The sequence below is a fragment of the Stegastes partitus genome, unplaced genomic scaffold (assembly GCF_000690725.1).
Source record: "Stegastes partitus isolate 25-593 unplaced genomic scaffold, Stegastes_partitus-1.0.2 Scaffold142, whole genome shotgun sequence".
NCBI classification, from domain to species: Eukaryota; Metazoa; Chordata; class Actinopteri; family Pomacentridae; genus Stegastes; species Stegastes partitus.
The window spans coordinates 99,387-114,521 of record NW_007577873.1 but is presented as its reverse complement, the minus strand read 5'-3'; the positions used below and the strand labels follow the sequence as shown (position 1 = coordinate 114,521).

At 39.1% G+C, this 15,135-nt stretch overlaps 1 protein-coding gene across 5 annotated transcripts in view; it reads left to right on the top strand.

Annotated features, from left to right (window-relative positions):
- The window catches only part of dnmt3aa (DNA (cytosine-5-)-methyltransferase 3 alpha a), a 62,367-nt gene extending 48,208 nt beyond the window's left edge, over nt 1–14,159 (top strand). For 3 of the 5 annotated variants that reach the window (XM_008279017.1, XM_008279013.1, XM_008279016.1), the window contains 13 exons: nt 514–657; nt 1,549–1,593; nt 2,256–2,335; nt 2,967–3,079; nt 4,955–5,138; nt 6,801–6,885; nt 8,300–8,445; nt 8,648–8,738; nt 8,853–9,001; nt 10,263–10,348; nt 10,470–10,539; nt 11,084–11,202; nt 12,868–14,159. In XM_008279017.1, coding sequence (XP_008277239.1) covers nt 514–657; nt 1,549–1,593; nt 2,256–2,335; nt 2,967–3,079; nt 4,955–5,138; nt 6,801–6,885; nt 8,300–8,445; nt 8,648–8,738; nt 8,853–9,001; nt 10,263–10,348; nt 10,470–10,539; nt 11,084–11,202; nt 12,868–13,009 — 1,454 coding nt within the window. In that variant the 3' untranslated portion in view covers nt 13,010–14,159. The remainder of the gene's footprint in view (nt 1–513; nt 658–1,548; nt 1,594–2,255; nt 2,336–2,966; nt 3,080–4,954; nt 5,139–6,800; nt 6,886–8,299; nt 8,446–8,647; nt 8,739–8,852; nt 9,002–10,262; nt 10,349–10,469; nt 10,540–11,083; nt 11,203–12,867) is intronic. The other 2 variants (XM_008279015.1, XM_008279014.1) reach the window with 2 other exon arrangements.
- The last annotated feature ends 976 nt before the right edge of the window (nt 14,160–15,135 follow it).

Genomic DNA, 15,135 nt, shown 5'->3' with positions numbered 1-15,135 from the left:
AAGGCTTTTTTAGACGTCGATGCTGCAAAGGTGGCAAGAAATCAGGGGAAGTTCTCTTATTAACCCCATAAGCTTTAAGGGCACTGTGGTTTATAGCACACTGGTCAGTTTGACAGCTCTAAAAGTTGTCCTGGAAGGTGACAGTTAGTGCCTTAGTTTTTGGTGTACCTGCATGTCTGAAAGGAATGTCTGCGAAGTCCAAAGAAAGTTTGTCAGTCATCACACATCAAAAGTCCCAGATCTGAACATTTCTAAAGATAGCAAAAAGCCAAAGTTTCACAAGATATCTTAAATATACATAAAATCACTATCTTGGTTTTAAATGCATAAAAAAGAGTGTGTGCACCCCTGACAGAAAAAGTGGTCCTGACACACAGAACTTTTTAAATCAGCTTCAAGTCAGGAGACAGATAAAAACAGCCTTACAGGTAGTTAAGGGAAAACAAAACATGAAAACAGTATGTGGGACAGAAAACAACAAAAACTGTTCTAAATTTTGCTCTTTTCCCACAGAGGAGCAAAACCCTTATAAGGAAGTGTACCCTGAGATGTGGGCGGAGCCTGAGGCAGCTTACACACCGCCACCTGCAAAGAAACCACGCAAGAACTCAGCCGAGAAAGCAAAGATCAGAGAGGTGATCGACGAAGGGACCAGAGGTAAACATACAAACACATTGCAGCAGAATTTTGTTTTTCTATTCTTGTTATTTGTCCCTTTAGTTTGTGAGTAAATAAAAAGTACTGGTAACTTTAACCCTCTTAACACCAAAACCCAGCAGTGGGTTTAAAAACAAAGCATCTCATCCCTTTAAAAAAAATCACCAAAACGGAGCCATTTTTCAGAGCCAGAAACTGTCAAAACACAAAGAGTCATTGGATTTTACATGTTCAGATGCCAACTGAATGGCCCCGTCTGTTATCAAAATGATCCAAATGGTCAAAATCTAAGCCAAAAATCGTGATATGTCTCAAAATTTAACAGTTTGTATTCTGTGCTCCTTGCTACAGACATTTTGGGGATGCCATTGTTAAATTAGCCAACATTCACATGACAAAAATCCTGTCAGTTTCTTAACTGGGCTGAACTTGCAGGCTGTGTTTACTCAGAGTAAAGAAACAGATCAAAAATGTAACTGGTCAAATATCTATAGCATGTAGCATTTGTTTTCCCAGTATTTGTTTTTTTCATATTTTTAAAAACAATATTTAAGGGAGTAAATTCAACTTATTTTTTAGTTATGGTGTTATTACTTTGTTATACTGCACAAAATACATTTTGGAGTTTGTGTTCGGTTACCAATGAGGTGCAGGACTTTATATTTCAGTAAAAAAAAAATTAGCCCACGATGAGGAAAAATGTGACAGAAGCCAAAAACACTCAGGGTTCAGAAGGTTGAAATCTACACTACACCCAAAATATGCCAGTAACATAACATCTGCAGAAGAAAACCACTATTATTGTCATTCTTTTGTTTTTATATAAAGTTTATATTGTTTCATATGTGTTTATATGAAGTAAAATGTCTTCTAATGTGTTGTGTTTTCCAGAGCGACTTATTTTTGAGATCAAAAAGAAGACCAGGAATATAGAAGGTAAAAGATTCTGAAGTTGTTGAACCGTCATTATACAGAAGATATATTTAAAATAAAGAAGTGATGTTTTATTCTCATTCTTGTATCTTTATGTCTGAATTTTGGTTCCAAAGTTGACCGAATGGTAAATCTGGTATTTAAGCGATATCGTGATGATTTGCCAAAAAGTGAAAAAAAAGGTTTAGAAAATGTAAGACGTACGCTGTCATTCAAAAATGTATTGTCTCTTCATGATGTAATCATCTCTGATCATTTGTTGTCCCTGAAGCGTTGTTAGTTGAGCAATTTATGGCTCATTTCAAACATTGTTTTCAGTAGCGGTACAGTCAAACCTAACTCTGTTTACCTCTCTCATGTGGAATCCAATTTTTAGTCTTGTTTACATTTTATTCAGTTAGCTGATGTGTTTACTGAACACAGCGAGCGCTATAATTAACTGATGGAGCAAAATGAGCACCTGGACTTCTATAATAGGTTGTAAACTGTAAAGTTAGAGTCTGACACCACAGCACTCGACCAAGATCATAAAACACATTATGGTTGTTTGGGGTAGGGGCTAGTAAAAGTCTTTAAATTCCTAGATAAATGTAATTACAAAGCCAAATAAACTGATAGATGTTGTAGATTTAGCATGTTTGTGTTGTCTGCCTGCGTTTCTTCAGATATCTGCATCTCCTGTGGAAGCCTCAACGTCTCTCTGGAGCATCCTCTCTTTGTAGGAGCAATGTGCCAGGGCTGCAAAGTAAGAAACCCTCTCCTCTCGTCTGACTAAGAGCTTTAAAAAGTAAAGTAAAGGAGGGTGCTTCCAAAAAATACTGCTTTGCATTTATAGTACTCCTAATTTAATTTCATGCAAAGCACAGTTCACCACACTACCTGGTCACAGATATTCCCAACTTCTTGGAGAACGTAATAACAGGTGTTGTTCTTCATGTAATCCTAGACAGACTTTCTGCACAGTTCCCTGCTTTTCGTGTAAATTGAGATAAATACTGAAAACATCAATTTATTTAGTGACACTGAAGTACAGTACAAGATGAGATAACTGAATTCCAGCTACATAAAACAGACTGAAATTTGCACATTTGAGAAACTGGAAATGTTTTGCATGTTTTATGAATTATTGAATCAGTTACTTAGACAAGCAGCTATATCAGCATCCATTTCCCCAAGTAGGCAAATGCTAGCTAACAGCTGTTTTTAAAGCAATGAGGATATTTTTGGAATTTAGGTCAAATATTGGTGAGCTCAGATATTACACATAAATCTGATTGGACAGAAGTAGAAACAAGAGATGTAAATATGGTGGACAACAACAACAACAAAAAACACTCTGTCACTGTGCTTCTCTGTCCTGATTTGCTCCCTGGCAGAACTCGTTCCTGGAGTGCGCCTACCAGTATGACGACGACGGCTACCAGTCCTACTGCACCATCTGCTGTGGAGGCAGGGAAGTGCTCATGTGTGGCAACAACAACTGCTGTAGGTCAGTATGAAGCTGTATACGCTGCTGAGTCTGGGACTGGCAAGCAGCAGCTTCTCTTAGTGGCCAGGAGAAGGTTTTGGATTTCGCAACTGCAGAAACAATTTACCCCATAAATGTCAAATGTGGCTCTCTTTATTGGCCACTGAGTCAACCAGCTTATGTGGAACAGATTTATTTATTTGAATACAGAGTACACAGTTGATCTGGGCTCTAACCTCCTCACTGCAAACACAGCAGAGATCAGGAGTGACGTTAATGAACTTCAGCTCAGAACATAACAATGAGAGGCATGAATCTGAGCACAGTGATCAACCTGATATGTAGCAGCTCAGCTATGGAGCAGAAAATTATTCATTTGACTGTATGTGACTCATCGAAGCCCAGGTTAGGTGTGAAAGCACCCACATGAACTCTGGAGCAGGCTGACGCTGGAAACAAGTCTTACTTTGACCATAGCCTTGTTGGATCACTTACTTTTAAAGACTCTCTATTTGGAGGGTTGTATTTGGTTTTATTGGGTTGAAATTGGGGCTGCATGGTGGTTAGCACCGTCGCCTTGCAGCTAGAAGATCCCCGGTTCGCATCCCGGTTAGGACACCTGGGATCTCTCTGCGTGGAGTTTCCATGTTCTCCCTGTGCAGCATAGGTTCTCTCTGGGTTCTCCGCCTCCCTCCCAAAATCCAAAAACATGTTGAGGTTAATTGGTGATTCTAAATTGTCCGTAGGTGTGAATGTGAGTGTGCTTGGTTGTCTGTCTCTAAGTGTGGCCCTGTGATAGACTGGTGACCTGTCCAGGGTGTCCCCTGCCTTCACCCTAAGTCAGCAGTGTACCGATTCTTCTCGATAACAGACTCACAGGCTTTCAAACCGAAACAATCAATTCTGTCAACCTGCAGAGTGGAACTTTCTGAATCATTATTCCTCATCAATTTGCTGTTCAAGCATGTATGGCTGAATTACTCCAATATTCTAATTTGCCATTGTGCTGTACAGAGTAATTAACAGTGTTTTAGCAGAGTTGTAGGTGAGATGATGCTCAAGATGCAGTAAATGGCATTTTATTGCTCATATATAAAGCCCTTAATGGTGGCTTTATTGTGCTTTTTTTGGCCATGGCTGGTCAAAATGTGTGACCTTCTTTAACAATCAGGGTTAGAAGAGCTCACATTAGCTGACTTGATGTCTGCTTCTAATCCCGTTTGAATATATTTAAAAGTTTTTATAATGCTTAGTGCAGTTTGTGTGTGGTGTAATTATTTGACCTTTTTCGATGCCTTTCTTACTTTGCTAGTTGGTTTGATGTTGTTGAACTTCTAAGTTTATTAAAAACAGGTGCTATATAAATTAAAATATTTTCAAAATAGGTATGCAGGATTATTTTGTAACTTCAAGACTTTCCTTAATAAAATAATAATTTAAAAAAACGTGCCTGTGACATAACTATGCTCCTATAATATAATGTACTACATGCCTTTTGCCCCTTTTCCACTTGTTTATTATATACAAGGTCTGGTCTCAGTTTAAAATAATGCTCATAATCACTTCATATGTTCTTTCTGACAACTTAAGAGGTAAATATAGTCATAATGCTTAATGAAGTGCAGCATGATGGGCTGCTAGAATTTGGATCAGTGTCAGGCTGCTGATGAAGGAAGACATTTTCCAAAATTAGTTACCTGCTGGTCTACATAACTCAATGTTTACAACTCCTGGTTTGTTTTTTAAGAAGTCAGTTTGAACACAAATGAGACCTAAAGGAGAACAACGTGTAATTTCATTGGTCCTAACTGGCAAATTACTAAGTGAAAAAGTTGTCTAGTAAATAAATGCAAGGAAAGCATTAATAAACTGTCGTGTGTGTGTGTGTGTGTGCAGGTGCTTCTGTGTGGAGTGTGTAGATCTGTTGGTAGGAGCCGGCTCAGCAGCGGCGGCCATCAAAGAAGACCCCTGGAACTGCTACATGTGCGGACCGCGCAACACCTACGGGTTACTGCGACGGCGGGACGACTGGCCCTGCAGACTACAGCACTTCTTTGCCAACAACCACGAACAGGAATTTGTAAGTTGAAGAAACACTTATTTAAAATCTAAAATCAGGTCGTGACTTGTGAAGCCCATAGCGGTTTCTGATGGCTGCTGTCAACCATCGTCCTGTTGCAGAAGAAGCCTCTGTCTTGTATCACTGCAGGACATCTGCAACCACAATTTGATGATTCTTCTCTCGAGCCATGCAGTGTTTTTACTGGCACTGGCTGCCTCGCAAAACCCAAATCAGGACATTTTCACATCAATGCTGAGCAGTTAGCAAGATGTTTGTTTCATCAGCTGCTGCTTCATTGGTGATTGGAGGCAAATAGTTTTCCACTTTCTCCAAAATGACTATGGGTTATCCAGATGTTGCTTTACATAATCCAAACACTGACTTTTGTGATGAGGTTGCAGGTTTTCCAGATCTTGAACTAAAGTGCCATTTATTGTTGACATTCCAAACAGTGTAAACTACAAGGTAGAAATACTTTAAATGTCTTTAAATGTCTTCCATAAACTATCTTCATTTCATATGACGAGTCAGTTGCTTAGAGGAGCCTGTGGATGTTTAAAGTAGACTCAGACAATTTACCGTCTTTGAAATTTACAATGATAATTCATAACTTACCTCATAAGTCTTAACAGGTAAATGAAGATGATTTTTTGTTTTGTTTTCACAAGTGGACCTACCTTTAAATTACTGCTTAATTCTTTAAAAATAATATTTTTACATTTATGAAATAAAAAGTATTTACTACTTTTCAGTTATAGAATCAATAAAGTTCCCCTAACTTTGCATACACCCAGTTTATAATGTGCATTTGGTACCTGAGTATTATTTCAATGCACATCCACAGTTATACTGACGAACCGCATTCACACAGAAAAAATATGCTTAAATAGAAATCCTGTAGTGTGGCCCTAGAATAATTAAAACAATGGCAATGTTTAATAAGACTCACTTAACACATTGATGTATTATGACAAAAACAGTACAGAGACAGACGAAACATGTAACAAATGTTTCTCAGCAGGAATTGCTGTGTATCTGGGAACATTAGTGTTATGCGATGTGACTACCAACCCCTCAACCACCAGGATGGCTCATTAAACCTGCTATAAAATGGCAACTTAAAAACATAATATACTTTTATACTATACCCCTGTTTCTTCTTAACAGCAGTCCATAGAGCTCAGTCATTTCAGCTCAGTCCACAGAGCGCACTATAAGACAATGAGATGTAGTAAATTTTATGTCCATATGTTTTTAGCATTTTGCTAACTTTGCCTTTTAGTATTTTAATGTTATCCAAGTTTCCTATTTGCTTCTTCCTTATCTTACATTCTCGATAAGGCCTACATCCTTCAATGTATATAATATAATAACATGATAATATTTCTGCCATTCTACATCTTATCTGCTATCACAGCCTTGCCAAGATTTTGAGAAATACAGTTCAATGGGAAACATTAAAATGTGGGGAAGGCCTTGTCAACTCTTAATTATCCATGGCAGTTATACACTTTAAAAAAGAGCAAGTTCACATTCAATATAACGTTTCCTTAAGCAGTTTTTTCCCCAAAAAACGAGCAGATGATCACTGTAAATAAAACAATGTGTTACGGACACTTTGTTTCTGCTCTATTTACCAACTGTGATTTGTGTTTCCTCTACCTCTTGCCTGTCTTTCAGGAGCCAGCCAAGTTGTATCCTCCAGTTGCAGCAGAGAAGAGGAAACCGATTAGAGTCCTTTCCCTGTTTGATGGCATTGCGACAGGTACGTATGTGTGGCGCCACAGCTAGCCGTTAAAGTTATTATTGATCAGCTGTGATTATCACACAGTGTTAGTCGGTCAATTGGTTGATCCACACACTTGTTGATGTGCTCTGAAATTTGTACAGATTTAGACCTCAGAGGATGAATCCTCAAGACACAGCTGTTTTCATGACTGACATAACTAATAGATGGATCACATAAAACCTAATATACACATTCATTTCTGACTTAGGACCAGTTGTTTTAACTTTGCTGTTCCCGTCACCTTTCATCTAGCAACATCAGCCTGTTTCCAGTACTGTGGTTTCTGACCAAATGCAAAACTAGTGACACTTTGTGTTTAGTGCAAATCATAGATACACACACACACACACACACACCTAGAGATCTCATCCAGTGAGATGCATGTGAGTTCTGGCCAATTCAAATGTTGCAGTGTCAAACATCCAGCAACAGGGAATATCATTTCACATAAGAGATGTATCACAGTAGGCAATTCTTATCTTAAACTGACATGAAACAAATAAAAGTTGGCAGAAAATAAAAGTGACTGTTGATACCACGCTTAGTTACCTGACTATCAAATTTAAATGTTAGATGATCGTGGAAACTATTAAAGGTGGCGTCCTCAGACTGGGGCTGCAAGGTGGAACGGTGATTAGCATTGTTGCCTCGCAGCGAGAAGGTCGCTAGTTCGCGACACTGGGATCTTTCTGTGTGGAGTTTGCCCGTTCTCCCCGTACAGTTCTCTCCGGGTTCTCCGACTTCCCACCCCAAACAGTCCAAAAACATGTTGAGGTTAATTGATGATTCCAAATTGTCCGTAGGTGTGAATGTGAGTGTGCTTGGTTGTCTGTCTCTAAGTGTAGCCCTGTGATAGACTGGTGACCTGTCCAGGGTGTCCCCTGCCTTCACCCTAAGTCAGCTGGGATAGGCTCCAGCCCCCTGGCGACCCTTGTGAGGATTAAGCGGTGTATAGATGGATCTTCAGATTGTTTTGTCAGACCAACTACCCCCCAAAAAACCCAAAAAACATCCAGTTTACAAGGACATAAACTGAGAAATGTAAAGAGGCTGGAACCAGAGTATGTTTTGTGTTTTTGTTGGATGACTTGAACGATAGATCCCTCATCAAAATGACAGATATGACATTTCTTGTTGATGTTTTAACTCTTTATACTTTCTGTGTCCGAACAAGCTGGTTTGCTTTCAGTCCTTTAAACGACCCTTTTTCCTTCTTGTTTTCCCTCAGGTAGTTTTAAGTTTGTTCAAATTTTTTTTCTCACTATAAGAAAGCATTTCAGGAACATTTCAATACCAGACTGAAAGACTACGTCAACATTGATGATTATGCAGTGAACTCTCCCATAGAAGTACTAACAAAACAATTTGTGTGTGTGTGTTTTCTGTTCAGGTCTGCTGGTGCTGAAAGATCTGGGCATCCAGGTCGACAAGTATGTTGCGTCTGAAGTGTGTGAAGACTCCATCACTGTGGGTATGGTTCGACACCACGGACGCATCATGTACGTGGGAGATGTACGCAACGTAACTCGCAAACATGTAAGTGGAATGCTCTTGTCTTTGCTTCGACAATTCATAGATAATCATCTGTAAGATATGATGACATTCACACCTCTGTTTGTATTCTGTATTTGCAGCAGGTTTTTTTTTTTTTTTTATAACGCACAATTTGCATTATGTCTATTCCTGCTTACTTATAAAGAAGAAGACTGAACTTACAAACTTGTGTTTTGACTGTCAGATCGAAGAGTGGGGACCATTTGACCTGGTGATAGGAGGAAGCCCCTGTAATGACCTCTCTATAGTCAACCCTGCAAGAAAAGGCCTTTACGGTAAGACGTCACTGAAGGGTGACACAGGTTTTTTCGTTATAAAATAAGCTTGACAAATAGAACAGCTTGATTCTCATGTGAAATGGAGGCTGAACTTTCCTTGTCCTCCCACAGAGGGAACCGGTCGGTTGTTTTTTGAGTTTTACCGTCTGCTGCACGAGGCTCGGCCAAAACCGGGTGATGAGCGGCCGTTCTTCTGGCTCTTTGAAAACGTGGTCGCGATGGGAGTCAGCGACAAACGGGACATCTCCCGCTTTTTAGAGGTAAAACAAACAAGCTCACGAACACTGTTCACACTGCAATGTAAACACATGCAGAGACATGCAAACAAACAGAAAATTTGGTTTATGTCAACCTGTTGTATTTTCCTTTTGTGGCTCTTGTCTCGCATAACCAGATCTCCACAGTGCTATGTCAGCACTGGAGAATGATCTGGCTGTGCTTCAACATCCTTCTGCTGTAAGGAGAAAAAGTGATCACAATTGTCTCGGTGCGGTTCCAAGCCGAGGCTGCAGCAACAGTATCCCTGTAAATTAGTGACAGGAGAATTGCACGCAGAAAGATTAGCTGACAACTGACAATAAAACCACTAATAAGCCAGAAAACCAAGCAGGGCTGCGTGATCCAGATGCAGAAAAACACTTTTCAGCTTGTAGGTTGCTGCTTGTAGGTTGTTGTTGTTTCCAAAGGGGATTTTGAAAATGATAACACACAGATAGTGGGAGGGGAGCAGAAAGCAAAGTGTGGTGAACTGTGGAAATGGTCTACATGTAGTGAGTCAGACCAGAGTCATGCAAACGTCACTCTCTCCACCTCCATCGTAGTGATTTGTTGGGAGGCGAGGAGTTACATAAACTAGAATATATCAAGGCTAAGAGCACAAGGTCCCTGCAGCTTTAAAAAAAAAAAAAAAAAGAACAGATTTTTATATGAATCATCTTAAATGTTTGGCCATTTTATTAACTACAGCCTGAAAACATTTTAATAAGGAGCTGCCCACAACCTCACACACAAGTTCTCCTGCATAGAGCTGATGCAGCTGGCAAAATATCCTGATTTTCTCTATTGTAATTTATGTATTTTGGACTTTTCTGTGCACATGACATTGGTTTCCAATCTGAAAAAAAGAACTCCTGTGTCAACTCCATTTTTTCCCTGTCTAAGTTTTTTGTTTTTGATTCATCCAAAAGAAGTTTATAGATAGAGAGCGTTATATGTGGTGCAGATTGTAAAGCGCCTTGAGTCAAATTTGTGATTTGTACTAGTGGGCTACATAAATTAAAGTGAAATGGACTTTACAATTTCAAACAAATCTTTAGTTTATGTTTAAAGTTTTCAACCATCTGTGGCAAAAAAAAACTCTCAATGACAAATAAGCGATGACAAAAAGGCATTTTTAGCTAATGAAAGAAGAAAACCTAAAATATAATGGACAACTCATCAGGGCCACAGTCCAGCATGATCATTAACAGAGGATGTTCCCCTTAAGTAGAACATGAAGTAACCCTACTGCTTCCTCTTAAGTGTAATCCAGTGATGATTGACGCCAAGGAGGTCTCTGCTGCCCACCGCGCTCGCTATTTCTGGGGAAACCTGCCGGGCATGTCAAGGTGATACACACACACACACTAATACGAGGCTGGAATTAGTTTACTTCCTGTTGATGAATCTAAAAATACAGCTTTTATTGACAGTTATGCTTTTCTTTCTGCACCTTTTTGTTTGCTGCAGACCTCTGACACCGATGGCGAATGACAAGCTGGACCTACAAGAGTGCCTCGAGCACGGCCGCACAGCCAAGGTATCCACATGCGTTTGTGTGAGTGTGTGCGCATGTTTGTCTGTGTGTATGAGTGAGTGCATTTGTATATTTATATGGTATGTAACTCTTTTACTAGTTGAACACAAAAAGGAGTTTTTGCACAAGTCTGGAAACTAAAGGCAAATGTTAAAGGTATTTTAGTTCTATGTGATGGATAGAAAACCAAGGACAAAGAGTTTTTTGTGTCAAAATTGGGTCAATACTGTTGGAAATCTCTAAAGTGGTGTAGATACGATGTATAACAGAGGCATTTTTTTTTGCCGTGGACAACTTTTGCAAAAATGTTCACATCAATAATGTCAATTTTTTCTGCATTATAGTGCTGCCACTGTAGGATTTTTCCTTTACCAGCAAGAGAAAGTGTCAGTCGGTTCTTTAAAAAGTAATCTTTTGATAACCATCACTTGAGTGTGTATGATAGAAAGTTACTGTACAAAAAGAGAATCGATTTAGGATTAAAAAAGGATGTATGTGTTTGTTTGTATCTGTCTGTGGTTGTGTGTGTTCTGGATGATAATTCCAGTTTGAGAAGTTGCGTACGATAACGACACGCTCCAACTCTGTGAAGCAGGGGAAAGATGAGCATTTCCCCGTCTACATGGACAACAAGGAGGACATCCTCTGGTGTACCGAGATGGAAAGGTACAGTGGTGGTTCTGTGTTTGTTAAGTGTCTCTACTTGTTGTGATTTGAAAAAGTAATGAATAATAATCCCGGCTGTCCTGCACATCAACATCTGTTTGTCTGGATTTCATTTGCATGTCTAATCTACTTCTGTTAGAGTGGCATTGTAATATAAATAACTTAATATAGCTGAAGTGATTAGGGGACAATTTGTTCATTTTATTTCTCTTTGCTGTTTCTGTTTTTCCAAACCCTTCCTTTATACTTTAGTTGATTTGATAATTCCTAACACAAACATACAGATATTAGGTCCTCATCTTTCAAAATTTCTAGTTATAAACTCTTCACAGTTTACAGATCGTCCACTTGCACCCTTTTCAGACATCGGATGTGTAACACTGCTGCTTCATCATTCTGTTGAAGTGATGGCATTCTGTCATTCACTCAGGATTCAACCTGAGAACAGCTGCTTTGTAACAAATGATTTAGCTGCAGCTGATAAACTGTGAGCCTGTGTGACAGCTCACCTGTCTGAAGAAACATACACAGTGTGACTTTTTGTTTGATCCTAATCAGTGCTGTCTCTGTGTCTGATATACACTGTTGCCCAAAAAGTTGGTATAAAATTATTATTTTTTGCCTCTTCTCATGGAATGATTGACAATGTGATTTATTCTTGATAGATAAAGTGTATATTTTCTCAAAACTTTATTGATATCACAATACAGGTACAATACATATCCACAATTAACTTTTACAAACTGTGTATTCGGGCTTAAACTAAATTAGGGAGTATTGAACAATAGAATTAAGGGTGTTGTTTTAGTTTTTCAACCTTGGTCATATAACAGGAAACACATATTCGATGGGATTTTATGCATTAGAATGTCCAATATTACTCTTTCAAATGTCCCTCAGTCACTAATATTGAGCATGGCCATCCCTGACACAGATCAGTGCGTTAAGACATGGTGGCATACTGTCCACCAGCTTGTTGATGGTGTCACTGGGCAGGACGTCCCACTCTTCAGTCCGATCCTGAAGTCAGAATTGGTTTCACCTGGTAACTGGGACTCAGTATGTCATCATTGCACCTGGTCAGAAGGGATTACTGATGTGTATAAATAGAAATAAAAAGAGGAATGTGTCTGAAAACAAAAATTATTCCAACTTTATAGGCGATAGTGTATTTTACACTTACATGCTTTTAAATGAATTATAATGTTACCGCTGCTGTGCCATGCATAAAGGTGCACGGCTCCCTTTTTTTTGGAGATGCTCATAAGTGTCTTTCCATTTCTTTATTCTGCAGGTGTTTAAAACAAAACAAAAAAGAAGAAGTCCAGCTCAACCAGATAGTTTAATAGCTTTTTTCCTTCTTTTTTTTTTCTCCAAAATATGACACATAATGATGACTTCTTCAAATTACATCCTCAAATTGGAGTTCTGTTTACCGTGATAGATCCAAATCAGAATACAGGAAATGCTCATGTTTGGAAAACCAGAATCAAGCTAAGTTTTTAAGTCATTTTGCTGAAACAACCTAATCAATTAATCATTTAATAAAGAAGTTACTGAACTTTATCTTAATAACCTATTGATTTTATAACTGTTTTGGCAATTCTTCACACATCATTTATACAATCCAAGTTCTGAAATAATGAAATGTCTGGTGTTTTTCAGGGTGTTTGGTTTCCCCGTCCACTATACCGACGTGTCCAACATGAGTCGTCTGGCCAGGCAAAGGCTGCTGGGACGTTCATGGAGTGTCCCCGTCATCAGGCACCTCTTCGCCCCGCTCAAGGAATACTTCGCCTGCTACTAGTCACACGCCAACTCTCTCTCTCTCACACACACACACAGACAGACACACACACTGATAACTTCAAACAGTATACAGCTTGTACATGAAGGTTGGCTGATGCAGGATGACACAGATGACCGGACGTGCATACATAAACCCACACACATACATCCACACACAGTGTAAAGGACTCTGCTTCCCTAGATTCCATGTAGTCCACTGGCTGATCTTAGTCCCCTGGTGCTACCTTGCTGACCTACACACACACAGACACACGAACGCGCAGGTGCAGGGTTTCTGTACTGTAAATCTTCATACACAAACTTCCTGTCCGACCTTGAAACTGATGTCTTCTGGCTTTACTGTGTCGTATCAGCTGGAGTTCAAACCTCCAGGGGGCGCCAAACTAACAAAGCTGCCCTGATTTTTTTTTTTTTGGTTTTTAATATATCTCTGAATACATCAACACACCAACAAATCCCTCTGTACCGTAACACTTAACTGTATTCATATGTAACGACAGTGCTGCTGGTGTAGTACAGTGCAATGAACACGAATATATATACAAAGACACATACACACACCAGTTAACGCTCGTGGTGCTGGTCAGGCAGTGATTGAGTCCAAATGGTGCCACTTTAATACAACACTTTTACAGTTTTTTGGTGCTCTTGAAGACTGAATGGTCTCTGGTTGTTTCAGTCGCTGCAGTTTTGGGTCCCTAACCGAGGTAAACCAGACAAATACAAGCGGGTGGAGGCAAAAACCAGCAAAGAGAGGTGGCCATGAATTTTTAAGATCTATTCAGTGTGCTTGAGTGTGCAGGGGATTTTCAAAAAGTAAAATAAAAAAAAAAAACTAGGGTAACAGTGCTCAGATAGATCAACACGAGGCCTTTTAATGCAACTAAATCAGATTGTAAAATTTTGTGTTTTATGAAGGTTGAGCTGCTCTGGTGGTACAAACTGTCTTACCAGTTGGGTTTACACCTCAGTGGGCCAAGATCAAGTCACCGCAAAAAGGTGTACATCTTTACCTAGTGTTGTTAGTAATGCACACAGTATGAAATAACAGAGTGCATTTTACAGGATGCCACTGCAGCTTGAGGTTAAGTGGATGGAAAAACAAAGCTGATCATGTACAACAGGCAAAATCAAAGCAAAAAAGTACACAAAATAACATAATAGATCCTAAATGTGGAAAAAAAAATAAAAGTAATGAAATATAAAATTTAGTTTGAAACAGTGCAAAATGTTTTTAAAAACTTTTAAGAGAAGCAACATCCTCACTGCTGTGTACATAATGAGTGTTTAGATTGCCCTCCAGTGGACAGAGGAACTTGTGTGCATGACACCCTCTTGTTGGGATAAAACACAGAGTCAGTGTTAGAGGTCACTGCGTTGGAAAAATTGTGAACATAATGGAGACAGACTGAAGACTGCTTTTACACTAAGCCATTCACAGGTCATTGTTATATACAGAGTGCACATATTAAAAATATAAGCTACTGCTGCCTGTATCCTTGTTGACAGGACCAACATCTACGATTATGTTTCAGTACAGCAAGCAGGAAAATCTTCATACTGTTATTTGTGTGTGGTTTCTGCAATATTAAAGGCAATCAGGTCTGATTAATGCTGTGGCCACTGTGCTGTGAAAAAAAGTGTGGACCAGCAGCCTTTTAATATTGACCAGTATTTACTGGTAGAAAAATTGGGATGTTGCTCAAATGACTGTGATGTTTATCTTAAATTAGAATAATACTGTATTTCTCCTTAGTAATTGTGTCACTTTTCCTGGCAGAGGCCAATGTGAGGCCACAGTCCTCAGCGTTGCGATGGAGGTTGGATGTTACTACTGAATTCTGCAAAATAAATAAAAATAAGTCAAATGAGCACCCGTTGGTAGGGTAGATGTCATAATACTATACCAAACTTTGAATCTTCAAAGTTATCAGTGAAAAAGGATGCTTTTTAAACCCTGCAGTGCTCATTATGTTGATGAACTGGAGGAAAGGTTCAAACTACCAACAAAACAGTTACAATATACTGTGATGATATAGCGTAGTCCATCTGTGTAGCTTGATTAACATTGACCTTGTTCAGTCAAGTTTTTCCCATTGTGAGGGTGGCACTGGTTATTCCAAA